This window comes from Melospiza georgiana, chromosome 1, assembly GCF_028018845.1.
Source record: "Melospiza georgiana isolate bMelGeo1 chromosome 1, bMelGeo1.pri, whole genome shotgun sequence".
Lineage (NCBI taxonomy): Eukaryota > Metazoa > Chordata > Aves > Passeriformes > Passerellidae > Melospiza > Melospiza georgiana.
Genome location: NC_080430.1, coordinates 74,021,562 through 74,045,890, shown reverse-complemented (window position 1 = coordinate 74,045,890; position 24,329 = coordinate 74,021,562). Strand labels below are relative to the sequence as shown.

Genomic DNA, 24,329 nt, shown 5'->3' with positions numbered 1-24,329 from the left:
AGTATACTGTTCTGGTTTAAATGAGGAAAAAAAATCATAGTTTCCCATCCTTCAATTATCAAAGCACTTAATTAATCATATGTTTTCATCTCCACAGCCCCACCTGGACTAAAGGAATCAATACATAAACCCAGTCTTCAACTTAAGCAACTTCAATGAGGTAAAAAAATGTCTGGTCACCAGTAACAGCAAATTTCAAGAAGCTATGACTGAATACAACACTATATTTGTACCTTTTCATTGAACATTCTGTCCCCTCTGCCTCATTACATTAAGGAAGAAACACTTTACACCACTTTAGCCAGCTTTCACCAAACAACAGTAGGTACTCAATTTTCAAGTATAGTTGTGCCTTGCTTCACTTCCTTTTGAGGAAGAATTATGGGATTTTTGAAATGCTGTAGTCTGGCACATTTAATGTGCTAAAAAAATATAAGAAACATTGCTGTTTGTCTAAGAAACAGACAATGTTCTCCTGTTGGGGAAAATATCAATAAAATTGAAAAAAAAACAACTCTATTTTGTAACAATGGTAGTCCCCCTCTCTCAGTGTTTCTAAGGAATTCTCCACTAATACTGACTTTGGATGCATCTGGGTAGAAATAAGCAATTAGTATAGTTTATCAGTAGAGTACTATACCAAGTATGATATCAACATCACAATTCTTGCATAAAAATGAAGAGAGAAACAGGAGAAATGCAGGATTTGAAGACTTTTATGCACGTGACTGTTTGTGAACTAGTTTTTTCTAGTTGTTCCTATTACTGACATAACATGAATATATTCAAAATAAAGGTGTGTTTTAAGGGCATTAAAATCTGAGGGCTGTCACAATTAATTCAGAAAAAGGATTCTGTATGATTAGAGGGAATGAGTATATAGCATGGAGAGAAGCAAGGAAAACAAGCACATGAAGTGGATGATGTATAATTTACAGAATAAATGCTGTTACAGATTTCTGCAGGTCACTAATGATAGAACAGCAGAAAATACAAACTGATGAATGTTACAAGATCAAAAATTAAGACTAACGAATGGCAAGACTTTCTGTTTAAGTAAAAGACCATGAAATTCCTGAGAACTAAACACAGGGCTGGAAGGTAATCACAGAATCATTCAGATTGGAAAAGACCCTTAAGATGATTGAGTCCAACTGCTGAAATAAATTCCATCAACTAAACCATGTCCCCCAGACCTTTATACCTTCAGGGATGGTGATTTCACCACTTTCCTGGGCAACCTGTTACGATGCTTGATCACCTTATCTGCAAAGAAATTACTCCTAATATCCAATCTTAAACCCCCTGGGTACAGCCTGAGACATCTCCTTTTGTCCTGTCACTTGCTGCCTGGGAGAACACACCATCTCCCACCTGGCTACACCCTCCTCTCAGGCAGCTGCAGAGAGTGAGAAGGTCTCCCCTGAGCCTTCTTTTCTCCCAGCTCCTTCACTTCTCATCAGACTTGTGCTGCAGACCTTTCACCAGCTCTGCTGCTCTTCTCTGGATGTGCTCCAGCCCCTCAAAGTCCTTCTTGCTGTGAGGGGCCCAAAACTGGACACAGGATTCAAGGTGTAGTCTCACCACTGCTGAGTACAGAGGACAATCCCTGCCCTGCTGCTCCTGCTGGCCGCACAAGTGCTGATACAGGCCAAGATGCCCTTGGCCCTTTTGGCCACTTGAGCACCTGCGGGCTCATGTTCGGCCAGTTGTTGATTAGGAACTCTTCCCTGGTCCTTTTCTCTCAGATGAAATAACCAGCCAATATGCAAGGAAAAGACTTCCTGGATCTCCAAATGGCAGAGAAATATAAAATCACTCCAAGCATAATTAGGAATTGTTATTAGGAAATTTTATTTTGTTACCATGGCACTCATTTACAGTTTTTTGGGGGTATTTGTAAGAACATCCCTTTTATCTCCATATAAACTGTACAGGTGTGCTTCCTGTGTGTTCCTTCATGTAAGGAATTAATTGAAAAGCACCAAAACAACCAAACCTGAAACTTTTTCACAGGACAACTGTGCTTCCCTGCCTCTACGTTGCACTGTACTACACAGGAGTCTCCTCAAGCAACGTTTAACATTCTTTACACCAATACACGTGTCCCTGCATTTCAGGACTGAGATACCAAGTTTCAGACTTTTATCAGCTGTGGTGCAGTGAAAAAAGAACTGAGAGACCCCTGGGAGCACACAGAAAGACTTTGACTCTTGAAGTTATATTGACAAAATGCTGCTTTCCTGGCTCTAACTGACTGATTGACTGATTCAATCAACACCCATCATCTTGGACTATGGCTACAGAATGTTTCTGATGTTTTACGTATTTATCTCTGTAGAAGAGATGTTTTTAAAATATGTATAATTTCAAACATTTTGCATGTCCTTTTCTTGCTGCAGCTAGCACAGCAAGGCAGAGACTCTCAAGGGCCCTCAGATAGTGCCCTTATCCCCCCAGGACAGCAGGTGCTCCTGACCTGAAGCTACTAAGGGGAAGCAGGTGAGCTGAAATATTTTGGAATACATGAGATGCTGAACACTCCACACTGCTGTTGAGAGCTCACCAGCGACAATGGTGTGGGTGGAGAGGGGGAACAGAGGCGGTGTCTTCTCAGCATGGCCAGACCCTGCCACACTGTGTACTACGTGCTGCCCAGCTCAGTGGCCAAGTACTGCGCTTGATATCCTGGGTAACTTCAAGTGAGCCTGTCAGACCTCAGACATTTTACACTTTTTTTTGAACATTCCACTCACCATTTTTCCTCCCCTTTCAAGCAGTTCATTTTCAAGACAGCAAAGACCAGTGTCATTAGGGCTACATGGAACTCAGAGCAAGTATAAGCTATCACAAGTAACTTAAAAGAGTTTCAATCTTCTAAACTGCAATGCTTTTAAAAGCAGTAATTTTAAATCACCGCACTTGAGCTGTGCCCCCAGAGCTGATTATGCGTGTTTAGTTTTAGTCTTCTTTAATCTGGTGAAAAGCATGTAGCAACAGCAGCAATCTTTCATTTTACAGACATACAGTTGCCTATTCTTGGCCTCTCTAAGAAATCAAATCAAAGGACCTTCATACCAGAACTGGCTGATTTAGATGTTACAGCTACAAATGGGCACAAAAATTGTGAAACAGCTTTACTTTTATCATTCTTTGGTGTTTTGCTGTCCTTCAACAAAATGAAACAGGAATATTCAAGACATTAGGAGATGAATCACAAAAGATATTATGAATAACACGGAACAGTTTCAAAGTGCCTGAATTGGAAACTTACTCTGTTTACTTAAGCTATAAAAACATATACAGTTCACAACAGAAAAATAGGGAATCGATGTGATGCTCCTGAGCTATGTGAGGAGATATTGTGCCACTATTCTCCTTCTACTTCAGAAGCATTAGTAGAATCACAAGAAATGTTTCAGATGGAAGAAAAGCAATTTTAGTTACCAGCATTTCTCTCACTCTAGAATTTTCCCCTTTGACTTTTAAGATTATAATGAAATTTCTACCTATACCCTTGCCTAGCAACCCCCCTATTTTATACTCCACATTGTTAAGCTAATATGAAGTTGCACACATTTCACTCTTAAATAACATCATGAAAGCAACACCTAAAAAATAATGAAAGTATATCTCTAGTATAATTATTTGGCTGTTACTACTACTCAAATTTTACTAATACAAAATTAAATTAAAATTGCATTTATTCTTACCATATCACAAAGCTGGTTGCTGTCAACTGCTTCAGAATAGGATCTGACAGAGATATGTTCCTTAGAGATGTCATGCATATGAAACAGAGTATCTGAAAGATACCTTTCTACTGAGGCTCACCTCAAAAGGTAATTGTGGCAGGGTTCCAGTTTTTTTTTTACTTTCTTTTAAGTAAAAAGATACTTCTTCATGCTTTGCTGTAAAACTTGGGGTGTTTTTAAAAGCTATCTAAATAGAAAAATATAATAAAAAATATGAATATAATAAAAATATTAAAATTATAATAGATTATATAAAACCTGATGGATGAAGAGTTCCACACTAGACTCAACATTTGGCAAACCTCCAGCCTCAAACTGGCCATTCCTAACCTCTCTCCCTTGCACTAAGCAACCTCTGGCAGAGAATTTTAAATTACCTTTTTTGTGTGTACAGAAGGGGTGGATAGAACAACTAGAATAGTTCCCTAGATCAATAGATATTACTGAGGTATTAATTTCCATTTAGTTCCTCAGTCCAGAAGAAACCCTTGCAAAGGTAAATGGCAGCTACCAGGAAAGAAAACGCATCCCTCTGGTTCAGTTACCTGGCAGACATCAGAGCGTATCCCTGTTTTCCAGAAGCCCTGGCTGCTCAACTCCACTGTCACTTCACGTCTCATGGTGTTCTTCTGGCGAATCTTCTGCAGTGCTTCCTAAGCAGGGAGAGAACAGAGCTCCTGTGAAGAGCTTGCTGCAACAAAGCACAGCAATGCACACACCAGCGCGTTCACAACAGCCCTGTGAGGTTCAGTTTTGGTCAGCAGTTTCTAGGGCTGGCACAGATCCGATAACTCCCAGACTGGCAGATGTGCTGCAATACAGTGTAGGCAGGGGATTTTGGTAGAGCAAGGAGAGAACAGAGGTGACTACATTCTCTTTGCTGCAAATGACAAAACAAACCAGTCCAACTCATACATCCTAGATGATACATGAGTAAGAAAGGTAAAGTCCTTATAATAAAAGCACTTTCTTTACCAGATGTACAAAACAACTTCTTCATTCATGTCCATCACTGTGAGTACTCCTGGTCTGAACATTCAGAAGGAGCAAAATAGGCTTTGCTTTGTCATCTTGGCTACTTTGCAACAGTTCCTGTTCAGCTATGTCATTCTGCCCAGTCTGGGAAAGGGGTCAGCATTCACCAGTCCTGGAGACTATGCTGATTGCAATCCACCAATTTTATTTCAATAAAAATTATTAAATATGCGTTTTACCTTGACCACTGGCTATTTTGGTGGTGTGTAAACAATTTGTCTTTAGAAAACATGATTTAGAGGGTTTCTAGAGACATTAAATCACTAAAAGATTTTGAGAGTATCATTGAAAGAAAATATTTTCTGTAAAAATGAAATTTAAGAAAAACAGATAAAATAAATCAGCCTGGGATTAGAATCTCTTGGTTCCAATACTATAAAGCCCTGGGGTGTGCAAGCTCCCCACATAGCATGAACTAACCCCTCAGTGCTCTGCCTTCTTCAGAACACAAAGCTCTTCAAAGCTGCAACTTATCCTGCCTCTCCATCTCCTTTTCATTACAGGGCACTTGCTCAAAGCTGTCTCTTTCCAGCTCCCAGTTTGAAGCCTGTGAGCAGGCTGGGCAGAACAGGCTCTGTTTTCTGATTTGCAGAGACTCACAGAGTAGTTCCAACAGGTGCATGTGTCCAGACACAGATTTATCAAACCTCAGACACCTCAGTAAAAAGGTGCCTAGGGTAGGACGCTAGATAGCCCTGGTTCCTTTTATATTCAGTGAAGGGGATAAATGGCTTCAAAAATGCATTTCTCCCTCCACTGACTTCAAAGTGAGCCTTCAGGTCCTAATTTATGCACCTGCTGTAAATGCTCAAAGTTAGGTTAGAGGAACAAAGCCCCAGGCATGACCTTGTCACAAATAATATCATTGTACAGCCTCACAGTGGTGGATGACTGATGGCAGAGGGAACAGAGATGCTGCCAGCACTGCACCCCTTGTGCATTGTCAAAGGTGTGTCATTGAGTTTTCCTGAGAAAGGTGCTACAGTGTTTGCCAGACCTGGCTGTATTTCAGTCTGACTGGCTCAGAAGCACTCCACAATATATGATTCATAATCTTTAAAAGCCCATGTACCAGTCAGGTACAGTCCTACAGCTCCTTCTGAGTTACCGACACCTCTGACAAATATATAGATTATCCTCACATAAAGTTTCTGCTTCAGCCCTGTATGCCTCCCTCTTGGCAAACTACTTGTAAAACTCGTTATCTGAGATAATACAGCCTGGAAACAAAAATCAGCAGTCCCCAGCAAGTGCTAAATAACAAAGGAACATTTTATCTTCTGGAGCAAAATATGATCACCCCCTTACGAACAATCCACTACAATTTTACAAATGAGCTATCCATTACCCCCTAATGAAAATATGCCCATAAAACAATGATCTTCTGCTTGCTCTGTGTGTAGTTGTGGCAAACAAAACCACCTTTGTAGGGACAAATCTTCTTTTTCCTTTACAACTGTGGCACAGTTCAGTCACAATGTTGTGGGGTTTTTTGGCTTTTATTTTTCCATTTACAAGTAAGGAAGGCAAGGGCTTATTTAATATCAGCATAAATAAAATGTTTACTAACACTCTTGCTCATACAACAGCATACTATGCTTTGCAACAATGAAATGATTAGATGCAATGTCATATGTATCAAACACTTTCCTGCAACCAAAAGCAATTCCAAAGGTGCAATTTTTGAGACTTCCCCAATAAACTGGAGGTCTCAGGAATCACACTCCACGATTCTCAAGCATCATTCCCAAGGTAGTCTATGATTTTATGAATAATTAGTGTTTCTAATGAATAAATAAAAATACAATACCACTTAATTAAATACCATCCTGTACTCGAGAAGTTAATCTCTCCTCTGTGTATTCTTTACACAGGTTGTCAAATTAAGAGTGCCCGATAGACAGGCACCAGACAAATTCAAAGCTTCAGTCCATGGGTTTCTAGAAATAGTTGGTTTAGGCTATATTTAGGAGTCTTTGTTTTTCTGCTTTTAATTCCCAATTGGTTGAGCATCTGCCGTTAGGAAATGCTTATTGCTCATCACTTTGCAGGAAAAAAACAAAATGAGAAAAATATCTTGTCTATCATACAACAACCAGATTATTTCAAGTCAAAGATCCTAAGCAATGTCACTATACCACCTAATAAATTATGGTTTATGCACACAAGCGTGGTAGCTTTTACTTCAGAAGAGAAATGTTTAAAATTATGAGCCAGTTAAAAGTACATTATGAAATAAAAAGTCCTTCTCTATGCTAATTCTTGAAACCATTAATGGCAACAGCTATAAAGAAGTTATGGTTCCATAACAATAATTTCTATAATTGGGTAAAAAACTTGCAGCAGTCTGACAGCTGAAAAAAGGAAAAAACCTCCATTCAATAACAAGCATAGATAAAAATAAAATCTGTGTTAAGAGTCTGGAAAGGAAATGTTTTGTAAAGGATCTCTATTGTTTCCATAAACAGGGCAGTCATATGGCTTCATTCCATCCCAAATTACAATGTTCAATTATCAGTTATAGGAAGGTCCAGAATACCTCTCTTTGTGATAATTTCTGTTTATCAGCCTGTTTGACTTTGGGACTATTAGCCAGCAGGTGACGCAGCTTCACGTAACTCTTCCACAGCTTTTGGTATCTGAAGAACAAAACCAGAAAACAAGTATTTTGGTCAGTGAACAGAAGCCTCTCTCTCCCTGTAATAAAATAATCTCAATGTACTTTCTGATAGGTGGCAGTGCCTGGGTAACTGCTCCAGCAGGGTGGGCCAGGAAGCAGAGAGGAGGCATTGGTGCTCAGAGTGAGGTAAAGAACAGCCGAGGTCCAGGCAGACCCCAGGTCTCCCAGATACCCACCCAACCTCTCCAAAGGGCCACCTCTGCATGCTGAAAAGATGTGCCTGCCCCTTGACTCAATTCAGGCAGGTGAAAACTCTTTCTTCTCCACATGGTTTACCTATCTCTCACTGCAAAGGAGTAGCACCCTTTCCCAGGAAGTGTCTGTCCTTACATCAGCTCAAACATTTCAGTGAAGCATATGAGGAAGAGCTCTACAAGTCACACGCAACATGAAGTTACTCTGTGAAAAGTGAAAGTTTTGTTCCCTATGGATTTCCGCTGAATGAAAAGAGCAATTCAAGTTATTTCTGTGATTGGCACATACTTAAGTTTTCTGGTTTTCTCCAACCATCGAGCCTTTTCTTATTTTGGCAGTGTCTAATTACACATGAGCCCCAATTACAATGTTTTCCTTGGTGGGAGTCCCTCAGTGATCTAGCACAAACTTTCACCAAATTTGTAAGAACTTACTCCATTTGAAGACAACACCCCAACATTATATTCAGCTGCAACTGACCAACAGCTTCAAAAGTTACAGTGGGAGGAGCAACAAGGAGAATTGTGACAGGGACCCTGTGTCCTTAAGAAATGTGGACCCTGTCCTTAGTACCCTGTGTCCTTAGGTTGTCCTTGTATTCAGGACAACCATAAATCAGACTTTGAATAGGAAACAGAGAATTAGAGGCCAGAGGAAAGAAGTTTACCCAAGTAAATTTTTACATGTATTTACATTATAAAAGACAATCTTCCCCAGCAACAACTTAGAGCAGTTGTTTTATTAGGAAGTTCTCATGTTAGTGGCTTAGCAGTCAACGAAACAGTAGCTCTTTTACTATTTCATAATCTTCCCAGGCTCCCACATTCACAGATACATAAACAAATCTTTTCTTATTGGCATTTTTTGCCTAGGTATTTCTCTGCAGCATTCTTGAATGTATACTCTCTGCCTCTGGAGGTACTGATATTTTTTCAGTCTACAAATACATCTGAAATAGTCAATACATAGATTTTTCTCATGGTCCATTCACCACACTTTTGCAATCTGCAGAATATCACATCTATTTTTGACAAATCATCATCCAAAAAAGAAAAATTAGTTAATGAACAAATCAACCAAAAAAAACCCAAAAAAACAAATGCCTCGAGGAAGTTTCAACCCAAAACCAAGAACCTGAAACTGTGATCTACAATTCACAGTTTTCTGCAAGTACTGACAAGGGTGAAACAAGCTTTGTTATTGCAATTAAGTTGGAGAATTAATAAACATATTACCATTACAAAAAAAATGTGTATGAGAACATCACAAAGAAAAGACACATTAGAGGAAAATCTGTTCTGGGTACACATATATCAGAGTTAAGCCTGACATTTATGACAGCACCACAGAGGTCTTTCACAAAAAATGCTTTGTTACTTTGATAAAACAAAACATACCTGTGTTCTGTAAGCAGCTCCGAGGTTAAAACTCAAAACAGAAAACAAACCCGCAAGTAAATTTTAAAGAAAATAAAAATGTGTGGGAAGAACAATTTTTGTCTCTTTATACTATTTTCAATGAAAATACTAGAACTTGACAGTTAGCAATAAATTCAGCATCAAAGTAGAGATAATTCTTATATTTTTGGGTCTAATTATTTCCTTTTTATGGACAAGAAAACTAAAAGATAAAGAGATATATTTTTAAGATAAAACTAATGATCAAAGCCAAAAAATCCATTTTGTTATCTGAATTAGCACCCAACATTCCTACTTCCTACCACTTTGGATTTAAAATCCTCAGCATGCAGTTGCAAAACAATACAAATGTCATACATGCACGAGTGTTTGGGCCTCAAAACTGCAGATCTGTTGAGCATTTGCACATAAATTATCCTCTCTTTCTACATTTTTGTTTTTAGTATTGTTGCTGTTACTGTTTATTTTCTTGTCTCATTGCTGTTTCCAGTAAATCATTTTTCTCTCAGCCTGTGATCTCTGCTTTTTTGTGTCTCTCAATGGAAGGAGTGGCTTGTGGTTCTCTCATTAGTGGGAGTACTTAATTGGGGAATACCATTTTTAAACTACTGCACTGAGGAAAAAGACAACCTTAACTACACATACACCAGAGACAGGCTTTATACTGTCATCATGCAGAAAGCAGATGCCTCAGTCACTGGAAATATTCCCTGAAATGGTCAGAGGTTAAGAAAAGAACTGGGAAGAAAATCCATTAATCACTTTTGCGTCCTTTCTTCAATCCACAGTGAAACAATATTTCTTGGTCTGCCTGAAGTACTGATTCCCTCTCCACTCCTTCTCTACATTCCTCCCAAACTCTAACAGGATATAAAAAGCACAGAAAAGAGCTTCCAAGCTAGGAAACACTATGTAGACATGATCCTTCAAAGCACAGAAAGAGATGATTAAGTAGGATATAGCAGTATGCAAGAAACAAACATCATGAAGTAATCAAATAGAAAATGGCTATATTATTCCTTATTAGATGTGAGACCTAAAGAGCATCTAATTAAACAATCAAGCAGCAGCTCTGAAATAAAAATCATTACTTTTGCATAGCATGCACAGCAGTACTGGTGAAGTGATTATCTGAAATCTTCTCCCTGTCAGTAGCATAAGACTCAAACAGTGATTTGAGAAATTTTAAAACATCCATTCAGGGCTGTTTAACAAAATTACCTAAATACATCCTCTAGTTCATAAATCTATATGCTACAGACATTAGGAAGCTTGGGTAACTACTTGTCTTTCTCTGCCTTCCTCTTATGCTACTCTGTCTCTGAAAACCTGCCACTGGCCTCTCAGAGAAATAACACGGACCTATTGCTGGACCCAGAAGAGCTGTTGTCAGGTTAAGAAGTTTCATATCACACATGGATGCACATTTACTTCAGCAGATCCTGAACTATTCCAGAGAAAAAGTTACTCCTCGTATTTTCTAATTTGCAGGAGCTTGTGTCCGATACCATAAGTGCTAAGCTTTATACTGGACTCAACTAAGCACATAACCAAGCCCTATTTAAGGCACAAATGACAACAGTAATGAGTTCCTGAAGAAAAGAAAGAAGGAAAAGCATCTTACTGAGGATCTCCAGCATAACTGAGTTGAGCAGGTCGTATCCCAAAGTGCACAATAATAGGGAAAGTAATTACATCAGGATTGAATTGTTCGCGGTCTAGTTGATCAATACGAACTGAGCTGGGCTTCTAGGAGAAAAAAAACCAAAATACAACTAAATTGACAGCAGCTCCATGGAAGATTTACTGCCTCAAGCCCACACTATCCAGGAAACATGAAGCCACAACATTCCAAACTTGGTAAGATGCACATTAAACTAATCATTAATACTATCATAAACATTTGGCAGCAACAATAACTGAAACAAAGTTAATTGATCTAACACTCAAAGAAAAAAAAAAAAAACAAAAAACGCCTTTTAATTTAAACGTTCAGAAATTTACTATTTCCAAAAACTTGAAACAACTTTCTCTGGTCAAGCATCACACCAGAAATAAAAATTAGGATTAGCATTCTGGTGTCCAAAAACCCACATGCCTGAGCAGTTTGCTAAGATCAGTTTACCTCTCTAATTTTAGTTCATGATTTCCCAAAGCAAATAAAGGCATTATTAGATCCATTCAATCACACTGACTAAACAGCATCAAAAAAAAATCTGTCACACTATCTCAGAAAAGGCTCCTAGGCTGATGTGTACAAGGAGGAATATAGTCTTGTATAATGAGGAGACTTTTGCCCTTTTAACAGTTCAAAACAGAAGTTCTTTTCATTGTTAAAAAGGACAGTGCAAAAGAAGGCAACTTCTGCTTCAGCTCTCTGAACGCAGAGACTAAGTAATTACTCGTCACTGTGGCAGACATGCTGCTCACAGAGCTTTTGATCACTTACCCAGCATATTTAAAAACTCAGCTGAAGGTGCACAGTTTGTCTCCAAGTAAACAACTTCTCCATTACCTGTCAAGCTGCTTTGTAATGTGCCTGCTTTCTCCCCCTTTGCAATCAGCTGGATGGGGCCAATATATTTTGCTTGTCTTAGGTTTCAGAGAAAGGGCATTACTTCTAGTTACCTGCATCTCAGAACTTCTCATTTAGCACTGTAAAGATGCACTCAAAGATGAGTTTCGGTGTTACAGAAACAGCTCTCACCATTCTCTTCACAAAACAATAAAAACTGTGTCAAGAACAAAGCTTTTACCCTCCAAACCACCTTGGCAGAACTGTTCACAGGAATAATCTTCTGCAGGGAAAAGCAAAGTCAATTCTATATATGGCCACAGTTCAACCTATTCTAAAAAAAAACAAACTTACTTAAATGCTTGGCTTTCAGATAAAGAAATATTTTCCAAGGGAAAATGCTTATCAGCTTCCCTTCAGACAAGATGACTGAACATAAAGTTACATCTCCCCGGCCAAAAAAAAAAACCAAAGGAAAAAATAAAAAAATACATTTATGTTAGTTAATAGTTAACTTACTTAAATTAGTTAGTTAAAGATGATGGTTTCACAAAAAAAAAAAAAAAAAAAAAAAAAAAGATGAAAAAAGGTCTTCCCCACAGCACTTCTTATAAAAAAGGATTAGAACAAAAAAAGCCCCAAAGAAAATAATGGGTAAGATTTGTACCAGACAGAATGTTGTCCTCTAAACAAGAGCTTAAAAGTCCTGCTTTTTAAGGACTAGGTTAATTTTATTTTTAGGGGGTTGTTTTTCGGTTTTTTTTTGAGATTGCATAAAACCAGCTTGAGAAGTTTTTGTCTCCTCCTAAGTTGTTTGTTGGTTCTACCTACTCTTAATATTAAATTAAGAAAATTCTCCCATCTCTGTACCCCTTAAAAAAGCAGCCTCGATACACCACTCCTCTGAGAACCAGGTCATCAAAATACAACTAACAGAATATTAAACAATAATTGTACTCAACATATCAATTATAATCAATACAATTAAAAAAATACAGACACCATTTAGATACTTCAACAGAGGCAATGAACTACTCATAAGAGCAAAAAGGACATCTTTCACTATGCATGTAGCAGGGTCTGTGTTAAATGTGTGACCTCAGGACTACTCAAAACCAGATTCCTCTTCATTTCCATGACAGTTCCTTGCAGTTGTCAATCAGTTACACAGCTGTTCACAGAGAGCTGACAGCAACCAGACAAAAGAACTTCTCCAAGACCTAATCACAACTGCTCCCTCACTGACAGCTATGAGAGGGGTGTAGCTGGGTTATGCTTTTTTATTTCATCATGAACACCAGCCTCCTCTCCTGTGCGCTTTCTGAAGGTTAAATGAACAAACAGCAACATACAGAAACATCGAGTATAAATTGCACACCAGCAGACAGGATGCAAGCAAATTAGATGTTATTCTTCCAGAGCTTTCTCCCTGTGCTCTCTTAAAAGTGCTTTGATAGACTATCCAATAATCACAACCTTGCCTTTAAAGTCACATCAAAACCAAAGAAATTCTAACAGAACAGAGGCCTGTTATTTTTGTTTCCTACTCCAAATCTCATCAATCAAGGCTCTGCTGACATTAGAACAAAACATGAAATAGCATGCAGATGCAGTACAGAAGTATATTAATATATACATATATCTACGTAGTAGCGAGAAAACCATCAATATTTTAGGAAGAATGAAGTATGAAAGATGACTAAAATTTGTGAACTTCTAAATCTATTCCAACACAAAGTTACACTGAACTAATGAAACACCACGAATAAGCAAAAGAATTTTAAATAATGCTGAAATACTGTTAGTTGTTAAAGTGGGATTCATATCCTATTATAAGTTTTTTCGCTTCTCCATATATACACCTCACACTGAAAAAAAAATAAACACATAAAATCTAGATTTGATCATAAGAGGAATTATGATTTCTGAAAAGATGCTGTGCAACAAAACAAGATTCTGTGTTTTGACTTTGTTGTTTCAAGTGGATATAATTGAATTGAAGAGCTGTCATTTTCTAAAACAGTTTCATATTGTCTCTCCAACCGAACTGCTTTATCTTCTAATGCTGTAAAATGCATAGGTAATAGTTTCATACTCTGTTTTTCACTTACATTCATAATCAGTCCAGTATGCTGCAATGTACAGGAAAAAATCCACAAACTAAGAAGAATGTCATTGCAATCTTGAGAGAAAAGACACGTTCTAATGATGCCATAATAACATGACATTTCAAAGCGCTACAGATTTCTTTTATGCTTACATATTTTGATGTCCACATGTCTCTAAAGACACTGCCTTGTAGAATGCAAGGTTTGCCAGTAAGAAATCACACAAGATCTCAGAATTAATGCTATGGCTCACTAATCACACTGCTTTGTACATACAGACACTTGGAGTTCTGTGACACAAGCAAGGAACACATACGCGTTCCTCCATGCTAAACAAAAAAGGGAGTTTTCAGCTAGCTGAAATCAGCATATCTTCAGCAAAATAACTGAAGTTATGTCACTGCATAGCATTCAGACACTGACAACTGTGGACAGGCTTGTACCTTGTGTCACAGAAACCATAGGCAGGTTAAGGCTGTTCAGGTTTTCTAACAATTTCTATTATGGGATTCTGGTTTAGCAACCATTTTAAGCAGCTGAGCTAGAATTTTCCATAGTGAGGGTTCACGTGTATTTTTGCACTTCATGTTTCCAGAAACAGTGTAATTTTCTTGTTGTGTCAGAAGTTTTACTTCACTCAGAATGAAATCAGGGGGAAAATAATCTGAGCCAAGTTATTATTAGCTTATTAAGTAGTTTAGTAATGTTATGCTGCCATACTTAAAAATGTGAACTGGAAAAATGTATTTAGCATGTCACCCTGACTGCAGTTTGGGGACGGGTTTTTCAGTTGAAAAACTAGATTCCTTCTTAGGCATGGTACCAAGTTACACTTTTTCTTCAGAAACTAAGAATTTGTGCTATGAGCAAAGGAGGAAAATGAAGTTAGAAAAAGAAAGGTATTACTACTGACAAAGCTGCATGTTGGTCTCAAATATTAGGTCCAAAATATGCCTCTAAGATACTCTTTTGCAAACTATACAAATACAATGCTGCAGGTTTTAGTGGACATTCATCTATTCTTGTGACCCACATTTCTTAAAAGAATAATGGGCTGAATTCACATACACACCGGAGTTGAAAGGAGCTGTGTTCAGAAAACAAGTGCTTTAAAATACCAATTGTCCCAAAAATAATAAGGCCACAGGGGTTTCAAACTAGGTACTGAAAATGATTACATGCATTAATTAATGTACACAAAATTCCTCAGTGTGAGAGAGAGCAGCACAGGAACAACGTGGAAAAAACTACATGGGCAGAAAATACCTTTTCCATATTCAAGCCAGTGTTTGGACAGCACACATTAAACAGAGCTGCCAATAGGGGGTCAAAAGAGGAAGAGGAAAGTAAATAGCAAATAGTTACTATTTCTCTGGTGCTGTGTCTGGGAAAAGAGAATGAGATCATGCACATCAAGACTGTCTGAGAAAACAGGAAAGTTTTACACACATAAAATATAGCTCTTCCTTTTAACATGCACATTGAAACAGTGCCATCTGAAAATACACCCTTTAGTGCAGCAGCTGAGGGGACAATTCAGGGTTGGAACCACTCAATAAATTGTTCTTACTGCAATCTGCAACTGCCACTGGTCACCTTTTCCTGCTCTATTTTATCCTGTAACAAACTCTCTGAAAGAAGACATGTACATGTCACTGGATTGTTCAAAAAACCAAAAAATTGTTTATTTGTTCTACCATGCCAGGGCTGGTAACGATCATCCCTTTGCATTCTTCTGCATATTTCTGCCATTCCAGTTCTTCCCACTGAAGCATGTTGGCAATCTCCTCTTCAGGCACCAGAGCTTTACTGCATCGTAACAAGTAGAGAAGAATCTGATGCATTGAGAGTACTTCTTTTCCTCCATCTTAAAACCATAAATAAAAAAATACATATTAGAGATTCATTCCTAAAGCATGAGCATAAGAGAAAATATGCAGAACACAAAGAATTTGTATGAACAAATTAAAATGCAAAATGCTTAGATGATTTGACAAATATGAAGGCAAATGTTTTACTGATCAATACTGGTCACACATAAACATAATTGCTAAATTAAAGCAGTAACAGGAATGGTGGCAAGAGTAACAGTTCCATAGTACTGTAAACTTGAAGTTCCTAACTTGCCTGAATAAACTTTAAAATGAGTAAGCAGAACAATCAGATATGCCGTCCAGTTAAACCTTCCTTTTCACAATTTTATCATTCTTTTCACAACAGCAGTTAAAAAGCCTTTAGGCATTAGGCAGCTTTTTTTAAGTACACTCAAATTTTTACAGGATACTTCTGGATGGATGTAGTAAGCTATCCCTGCACTTTAAACTCATCTGTAGTGCTTACATACCATAACTGCAGTAATGAAGACTAAAGAGCCTCATGCTGTCTTCTGTCACTAAATGAATCAAGGGCATGTGAAAATTACTTAACACCTCTGAGTTCCCAGGAAAAATGCACAGCAAAGGCTGCTTGTAATAAAAGAAGACACCATAATCTGCCTGGCTTCAGGTAGCCAGGTATAGATGTGAATATGCAAACAGGGAAGGTGAGCGATGGTTCTGACAAACCACCACTCAGTGATCACTCAGACCACTGACTATTCAAATCCACTAAGTCTGCTCATGTCAGTGAGAAGTCACTGCATGTTCCCACAATGCTTTAATTTTGACATACATCTCTCTAATTCCCTCCCTTAATAACAGGCTAATTTGCAGGTAGGGAAGAATCTTTGCATTTCAGCCCCACAGAACACAAATGCTGATTTTCGTCCCTCAAGGAGCAGACACAATCAAGTCCAGTCACTGAGAATATTCTCTCTATCACTACACCCACAAAGAGAAATGGTGACAAACCAGGAGTAAAACCTTAGAGCAATATGGGGGATGACACCACAGCACAAGGAGTGTGATCCCAGGCATGATGGAGAAGCCTTGCAGAGCTGCTGCACAACAGCAGCACTGTGTAAGATGATGTCCTCTACAAGGCATGTGAGGAACCAAGCCCTTCTCTTACTTCTGCTGGGAGTACAGCACTACTGCACAGAAATGATGACAGGCAATGGTGTAACTTGGCCTCTCAGAACAGCTAACTCACCCAAACTCCAAGACAGAATCTTAAGTGGGGAAAATACACCCCTAATCTCACTGAAAATAGAAAATACTTCTAAATAGCTACAGGGACAGATTTTCAAATGTGCAAAGTTTTCCTTCAAATTAAAGGGGGACTCCACTTACAAGACTGTTCTTTGTCAACAAAGAGGTAGCTCCCACCCACCAATCACTAAAATATAAGTGTATCCTTACCCATGGAAGATTATGTACACGTTGCTACAGATGGCTGTGCTAAGTGTAAGTCAGAGACTCTTTCTAAATACGAATATGAAGTACTTGGGACCTCAAATGTGTTTTTCCTAGGCTTTTTTTCTCTGGATATATTTATCATCATAAAAACCTATGAAAATGAATACAATACAGCAACTGTTCTGCATGCTGTGAATCTCAGTAAACCGGATATGACTAGGTCAGAGCTACTCCGAGGCCTGTGTCTAAGAAAATCCACACAGAAAACCTGACATCCCAAACCTCATTATTTTTAGACAATGTTAGGAAAGTAAGAAAGAAAAATTAGAAGGGATGGGAAATCAGCAATTCATTCCTATCTTTAAAGGGAGAGCTGATGGATGTGTGGAGATCTGATGCACCAACATCTTCTTTGATTAGACTTAAGAAGTGTTCTGCAAACACACCTGAAGGAAATAGATTTCCACTCTCTGAAAATTAAAAATCTTCAAGGATACTTCAAAAAATAATCAATACAAAATGAAAGCTTGATTAAAAAAAAACTGTCAAAAAGATGCTAAAAGGCAACTACATATCCAGGAATATCAGAAAAAAGACATTTTTTAAAAAGAGTTAGAAACCTGGGGACCTTAAAGAAGAAGCAGCACACATACACAGGAATACATATTACAGAGACTTATCCCTCCCTATCAGTAAACAACCCAACAGCACAGAAAGAGCTAACTTCTAATCTAAAATTAAAAAAAAAAAATCAGAATATTAAAACCCTGAACAGGAAAGCACCCTCAAGCTACACAAACTAGGCAGGACAAACTTGTTCTCATTTTGTGATGAGGTCAAGTTAATCAGCCACATGTGGCTTGATGGCTTATTTTGTAAATTGCTTCAGCAAAACCAAATCAATGTTTGCTAGCAAGCCTCAGAGCTCTGCTTCTGATTGAGTACTGTGTATCCAGGAAGGAACAACAATTAGAAATAGTCATCTAGCCATCAGTACTCTCCACAGTAACAAGCCAAAACTCATTTTGCACCAGCTATAATTAATATCCCAATAAAATCTCAAAGCCCAGACCAGAAAGTACCTCCAGGTCACAGCCCTCTTGATGAAGGTTGTTCCTTATTTCATCTGCACCCTAAACCCCACAGCTGAAACACATCCTTCTGTCCACACAATCCTCCTGGAGCAATCACTGGCAGGATCTCAGCAGGACATTTTCAATGGAGCCATGACATTTACATCAACTGAAAGCCTGTCCTGGTGTCTTAGGACGCATTAAATGCCTACGTAAGCTGTCCGCTCAAAATGAGCACAATGCTCCACATGGAATCTTGTCCTCTGCTGCCAGGCCAGGGTTGAACTGCACAGGAATGATGGCTTTTGTCTTTCACTATTTGCTACAAGGTCTAAGCTTGCATTAGGATAAAGAAACTATCAGAAAAACATACTTGGCAGTGCCAGTGATGCTGACCCTTGCACATCAAGAACTGTGATCGGACCACATGGTACCCTGATGAGCTGGGGCCACATGAAACGTGCAAGATTAGGTAACAGCACTCCTCAAATGTCACAGCTCCATCACAGAGCATGCCAGGGAGACCCAGCACTGCCTAAAATGACTACACACACAAAAGCTGGATGCAAGACTTAGCCTGCCCATCTGAATCCCAGGTCTGAGTAAACCATCTACATTGCCAGCAAGCTTTAAAGACTTCAGGTAGAAGCACCAGACCTCTGCACTGACTGAAATATTTGACTTGCAAGAAAGGTTTATTTGTGGAAGTTTTTCTTCTGGGGGATAGGGCTGTTTTCTGTTTTGTTTTTTGGTTTTTTTATAAGATTTTTAACTCTAATTTGTATAAAGCTATATAATAGAAACATTACCTGGGAGAAATCTCACAAACCGCGGCATGAAGTGGTATCTGGGACAGGAAACAGAATCATTTTCAAGTGAAGGACCTTAAATATGAAAAATATACAGAAAATTTATGACCAGCAATATATTTGCAAAAGGAGAAGAGAGGCAAGTTTGCTGCAGAAAAAAATCAATGAATGGTGATTACATTTGATAGGGCTTAAGTTTCAATCCAAAAAGTAACAAAAAAAAAAAACCAAAAAAAATCCAGAGAAACAACTTGTAGTGAAAGCTTCCAGAATGACAATTTAAAAGAAATGGAAATAATTTAAAAATAATAAGAACCTAACAAAAAAACCCATTACTTTTAAATAAAAGAGTAATAGAAAAAGATTGGCTATATAATCAATTAGTTATTACACTTAAGCCTTACAGGTACAAGCACATGTTTATCTTCTCCCAATTAGTGGGGTGGTTTTTGTTCACCATAACAAAGAGAACATGGAAATTTCCAGAGTACTGTTTTGTGAGATTTTGGGTTTTTTTACTTTCCTATTCATTATATAAAGCTTTGAAAGAAAATAAAAACTAAACCTGTAAGTACCTGGTGTTAAAAAAAGAAAGAACAATCAGAAAAGAGAGACAATACTGATATTAGAATATATTTAGTATATATATTTAGTATCAAACCAAAGGCTGCACAAAATCTATTAAACCTGTGTTCTCCTCTGCTTAACTACATAAAGTGCAGAGGGCAACTCCACAGACAAAGTCAAGACACCCTACAGATACTGAAATGCAATTCTTTAATACTCTCATTTCTCTTTTAGACCATTCTCCTTTGTTGCAGTCTTCACCAAAAGAAGCATTTTCATCTTGTCAAAAGACACAAACATTCAGCTGTAATGATAACCTTAACTCTCCACAGCTGTCTGTATGACACTGCTTTCTGAGTTGACTGCAGAAAAATACTGTATGAGTAACTTGTTGTTAGCTTGTAAAATAAGAGAATACCCCACCTGACACGTTGACTTTCAAAATACCATTCACATGATACTCTGTAATATTAAACACGCAGTAATATTCACTGTTTGATTAAATATAAAAGTTCTTGATCAAGGCAGAAATTCAGTTTATTTATGAGACTACAGTGCCAAGTTTGTGCATTTTCATTGCAACAGCTCACACTACTGAACTCTAATTTAATCTTCTTGAAGAATGGATGAAGTTTGTCCTTCTCAAGGAAAACAACAGTTACATTGCTATTTTGAGGACTCTCTCAAAGAGAACACTACCTTTAAGATTCCAGTCATACAATTCCAAAATATCTTTGAATAGATATGAAGAGAAGAGTTCAAGGCCTCTCACACAAAAATTCTGGGAAAACAAAAAAATAGAATAAAACTATAAATATATAATACTGTAATACAAATAATGCCATTCATATATAGTTAAATAAAACACAATAAAAAAAACCCAGTGTCTTCATATCTGCCAACCACTAGTTACTGGGCTCTGGAATATTGCTGAGTACTGATATATTTGTGATCATCTACTCTAATGTAGCACAGTGGTCTCTTCAAGAAAGCATTGTCAAGAAAGAATGGTATTGAACCCTTTTCACTCAATGTCCAAATCAACAGTATAGGCAAAAATTATAAATCTGCAATAATATGCCAAGCACTAAAACACCTTCCACCTGAGCAAGCTAAGCAGAAGAAACATTTCTGAGAAATATTCTTTTTCATAGTTCACTTTTTCCCACATGCTCATAATAAATATTTATAAATCACGATCTGTGGTATCATGATCACTTCCATAGCAAGTATGAGTACAACACAAACTGAGGATTATGACCTAAACAGCCAACAGAAGAAAAAGAAAAAAGCTGAAATGGGGAAAAACCCCAAAACCAGATTAGTTTCATCAAGTGAAGAAGTGGCTCCTTCAGCGAATGAACATATAAACTTTCCTGAACAAACAGAATCAGGCCAGATTGATAGAAATTGTGCATGTATGATATTGGCTGTAAATTTCAAACTCCACATCATATTCTCTTTCAAAAATCATTAGTAAAGACAGTCTGCAAATAATGCTGCAGCCATTTACCCAGAAGTCCTCCCAAATGGTGACTTCCCTATTTTGCTTGGTGGCCTTTTGTTGTTTCAGTTCAACAAGATCTGCAGACAACATAATACATCCACTAACAAGAAATTAATTCTTTGATCACATTGTTCTTTCTGAGGCATTTCAGGGCTGTTGCACAAATTTAGATGCCATTGAGCAACAGAAAAGGGGATAACTAGAAAGAAAAATGTAAATATATATGACTAAATTAAATACTGATCCAATCTTTGTAGTAAATATGCAGGGGTGCCTCTGTACACACTGTTCCACTGCAGCAATCTACTTCTCAAACTGGCTCCACCAGGCATTAATTAGTAATAAAAAACCCACCACAAACAGATTATAAACTCAATGTGCTTTGTTTGTATCCACAGGAAATTTGTTTTGGCAACAGCTTATATTAAGTACTGATAAGCAATCTTCAGAGCTTCAAACTTCTGATTAAGTTTCAGCTCTGCCATTGTCTCATGCAGTCATGGCAAAGGAGTACCTCCACAGGCCTTATTTTTGTCAGATGTAAGAGAAGGGTAATGCCTACTTCAATTTACAGATTTTGCATATAACTTAAAATGAAAGGAACCTATGATATAAGCACTTCTTATTGTTTGATTTTAATATATGATAGCCCAGGTAGATGGATTTATGTTAGTGCCTATAAATTCAAGTTCTGTTTCAGCCACTTGTTCAGAACAGAGCCAGTCTCTTCAGATCTCACAAGGTGGGACATTACCAACAACTCATAACCTAGTCTGACTTTTAGACTAATTTTCCATCTTACCTCAGGCATCATCTCCTCAATGAAATGAATTGTATAGTCAATGTTAAACCTGATTACTTTGCATAGAGGAATCTGGAAGAAAAGAGAAAATTTTCAGCATTGAAAACTATACAGTATCAAATATATTGTTAACACAATTTTGTATGCAAAGGTACTACTGTCAGCTGAAAAGGGCCCTTACTAAAACAGCTGCTCTGGGGGATCATGCAAAGACAAGAACACAAGCACATGTAAAGGGAGCACCAGCTCCAGCCTTCACCTCAATAATAAAACACTGTGCTGACAGGAGGGATGGTGAAGGAAAGTTAAATAATGCCATCTGCTGGAGATGAAATTTTCTTTGGGAGGAAAAGTACACCTGTAAACCTCAGTAAACCTCTATCTTCTCTCAACTGGATATTTGCAAGTGAATTTGTTTGTGACACAGCATGTCAAATTGATAGAGTGTTCTGAAAGCAAGGTTTTTTTAGTACACTGCCAATTGTGTCAGCTGTACTGTCTTAAAATGCAGTTTTAAGTCAAACGTTATAGCTTAGGAATAAATTGCAGTTTTATACTAAATTCATGCCATAAATATTCTCAACTTCTTCTGACTAGCTAGCAAGACAAACATTTAATTCCTTTTTTCACCTTTTTACAGTCCATAATTTGCTGAAGGTGTTTCATTTTTTTAATGGGATTTTCTGAGGAAAAAAGCTAAATTCCTAAAAGACTACAAAAATGCTTAATTTTCCCTTACACATCTACAGCTCTTACCAAATTTTACTACTCACTGGCCTCAAAGGTATGAAAGAATGTTAGAACAATTCCATGATCTGCGAAAGTGAAGCAACCCAAGGTTATTTTACTTTTATAAGCACACAAATAAATATCTGAACAGTGCTGGGGTTGCAATAAAATCAATGTACATAGCTGAAGTGCAATATTCTGCTTGCATCTTCTTACAGCCCACTGTCAAACATTAGACTATTTTGTCTACAAAAATATATTGATATCTAAAAAATCTATTGACAGACTGAGAAATTACAAAGCTGCACCAAACAAAATTGTATTTCTTACAATTTGATACAGTATTAAATGTGAATACAAAACCCTCCTAAAACCTTGGAAGCTAAATATACCATTTAGAATCTGAGCAGATGAAAACCTGCCACACTTAAATCAGTGAGGCTTTAAAAAAAGCACAGATTGTTTACTTAGTTCCTAACACATAATTTAAACTAGAAGCTGAATACTTTAGAGAAGTGACCACAACTAAGATCCCCTAGAACTGGAGTTCCATGTGCACAAGCAAATACACATTAAAGGAGCACATGGTTGGTACTGTAAAACTGGTTTGGTATTTAAATATAAAAAAAATTTTTTCTACGACTGTACTAACCATTTTCCTAATACCTGAGCTGCTCAATTATTACTCAGTAACAACAGTAGAAATTCAGTAATAACCCTAATTATGCAAACTTAAGATTACATACTACAGATATTGATGTCAGTGTTCAGATCTCTATTTTTACTACCTCTTGCTCCATTTTACCAAATATGTTCTGAAGTGTCCCTCAAAGAGCAGGTTTTATGTTGTGTGCCAAAATCATCTCATGACATCGAGGGATTCCTTCCAAAGGGCTTTATATCTGTTATTAACAGGAATTGGCACCACAGTGTGGCTTTGTATTCAACTCTGTCAAAAAGAATCATTTGTAGCTGATCACTTCCCCTATCTGGAAGTGCATGTAAACATGCATTTTACAGTAAGCTTAACAGCTTCACCAACTACTCATATCAAAGAAGAGTTTTCCTTGTTGCCTCTATATTGAAGATTTCCATAACTCTCTGCCTTCCTGTCACACAGTAGACACAAAAATTTTAAAGATAAGGGGATCTCTTTATTATTTAATGTGAGTAAAACAAAACTGCTCCTTTTTGCTCATTTGCAAAGTGAAAACACGAAGCCTTGAGATAAATTTGCCTTGAATCCCGAGGCTGAGTTAATGCTAGTGGGTAGCAGTGCTTCCCATTGCCATGCCAGAGGCTGAACTCCACTCTCTCATTGACTTCTCAACAAGACTGCCTTCCCCTGACCACCAGAAGTGAAGAGTTATCATATCCATTGGGTAAGCAAACTGTCCCATCCTGTGTTCGTACCCATTCTTACACTGAGTTGTGGCACTGGTGAGGTAGCTAGTAATAGGTATAAAAACCATAGAAACTAACACATACTGAACTTTTTGAGGAAACCTTGAAATTACCAAGATAACAAAAAAATCTTCAAGTGTACTGAAATTAAGAATCTGCATATTTTCCATTCATGTTTGGCTAACTCAGCTTATATTGAAAGCAAGGCAGTTGGGTACCAATTTTCTTGTTACATGTGCTTTCAAAAGACAAAATTAAAAACCTGTACATATCTACAACTTTTACAAAAAATTGTAACTTGCTAGATCCCGAAGAAGCTGAACAGCTGTTAGAAAGTATTGGATACATCTCAGTAAGTTTTAAGAGAGAAAACCCTTTAGAGTGGATGTCTGAAAAATTTCATTTGTCACTTAAAAGGAAAACCTTTTTCTGAGGC

The 24,329-nt window shown here is 37.6% G+C and overlaps 1 protein-coding gene across 3 annotated transcripts in view; it reads right to left on the bottom strand.

Moving 5' to 3' along the window:
• The window catches only part of DROSHA (drosha ribonuclease III), a 71,283-nt gene that overhangs the window by 29,740 nt on the left and 17,214 nt on the right, over nt 1-24,329 (bottom strand). For all 3 annotated transcript variants that reach the window (XM_058027776.1, XM_058027784.1, XM_058027795.1), the window contains exons 10-16: nt 21,761-21,832; nt 20,151-20,232; nt 18,885-18,959; nt 15,404-15,573; nt 10,708-10,832; nt 7,330-7,429; nt 4,301-4,408 (exon numbers count right to left, since the gene is read on the bottom strand). In XM_058027776.1, the coding sequence (XP_057883759.1) occupies nt 4,301-4,408; nt 7,330-7,429; nt 10,708-10,832; nt 15,404-15,573; nt 18,885-18,959; nt 20,151-20,232; nt 21,761-21,832 (732 nt within the window). The remainder of the gene's footprint in view (nt 1-4,300; nt 4,409-7,329; nt 7,430-10,707; nt 10,833-15,403; nt 15,574-18,884; nt 18,960-20,150; nt 20,233-21,760; nt 21,833-24,329) is intronic.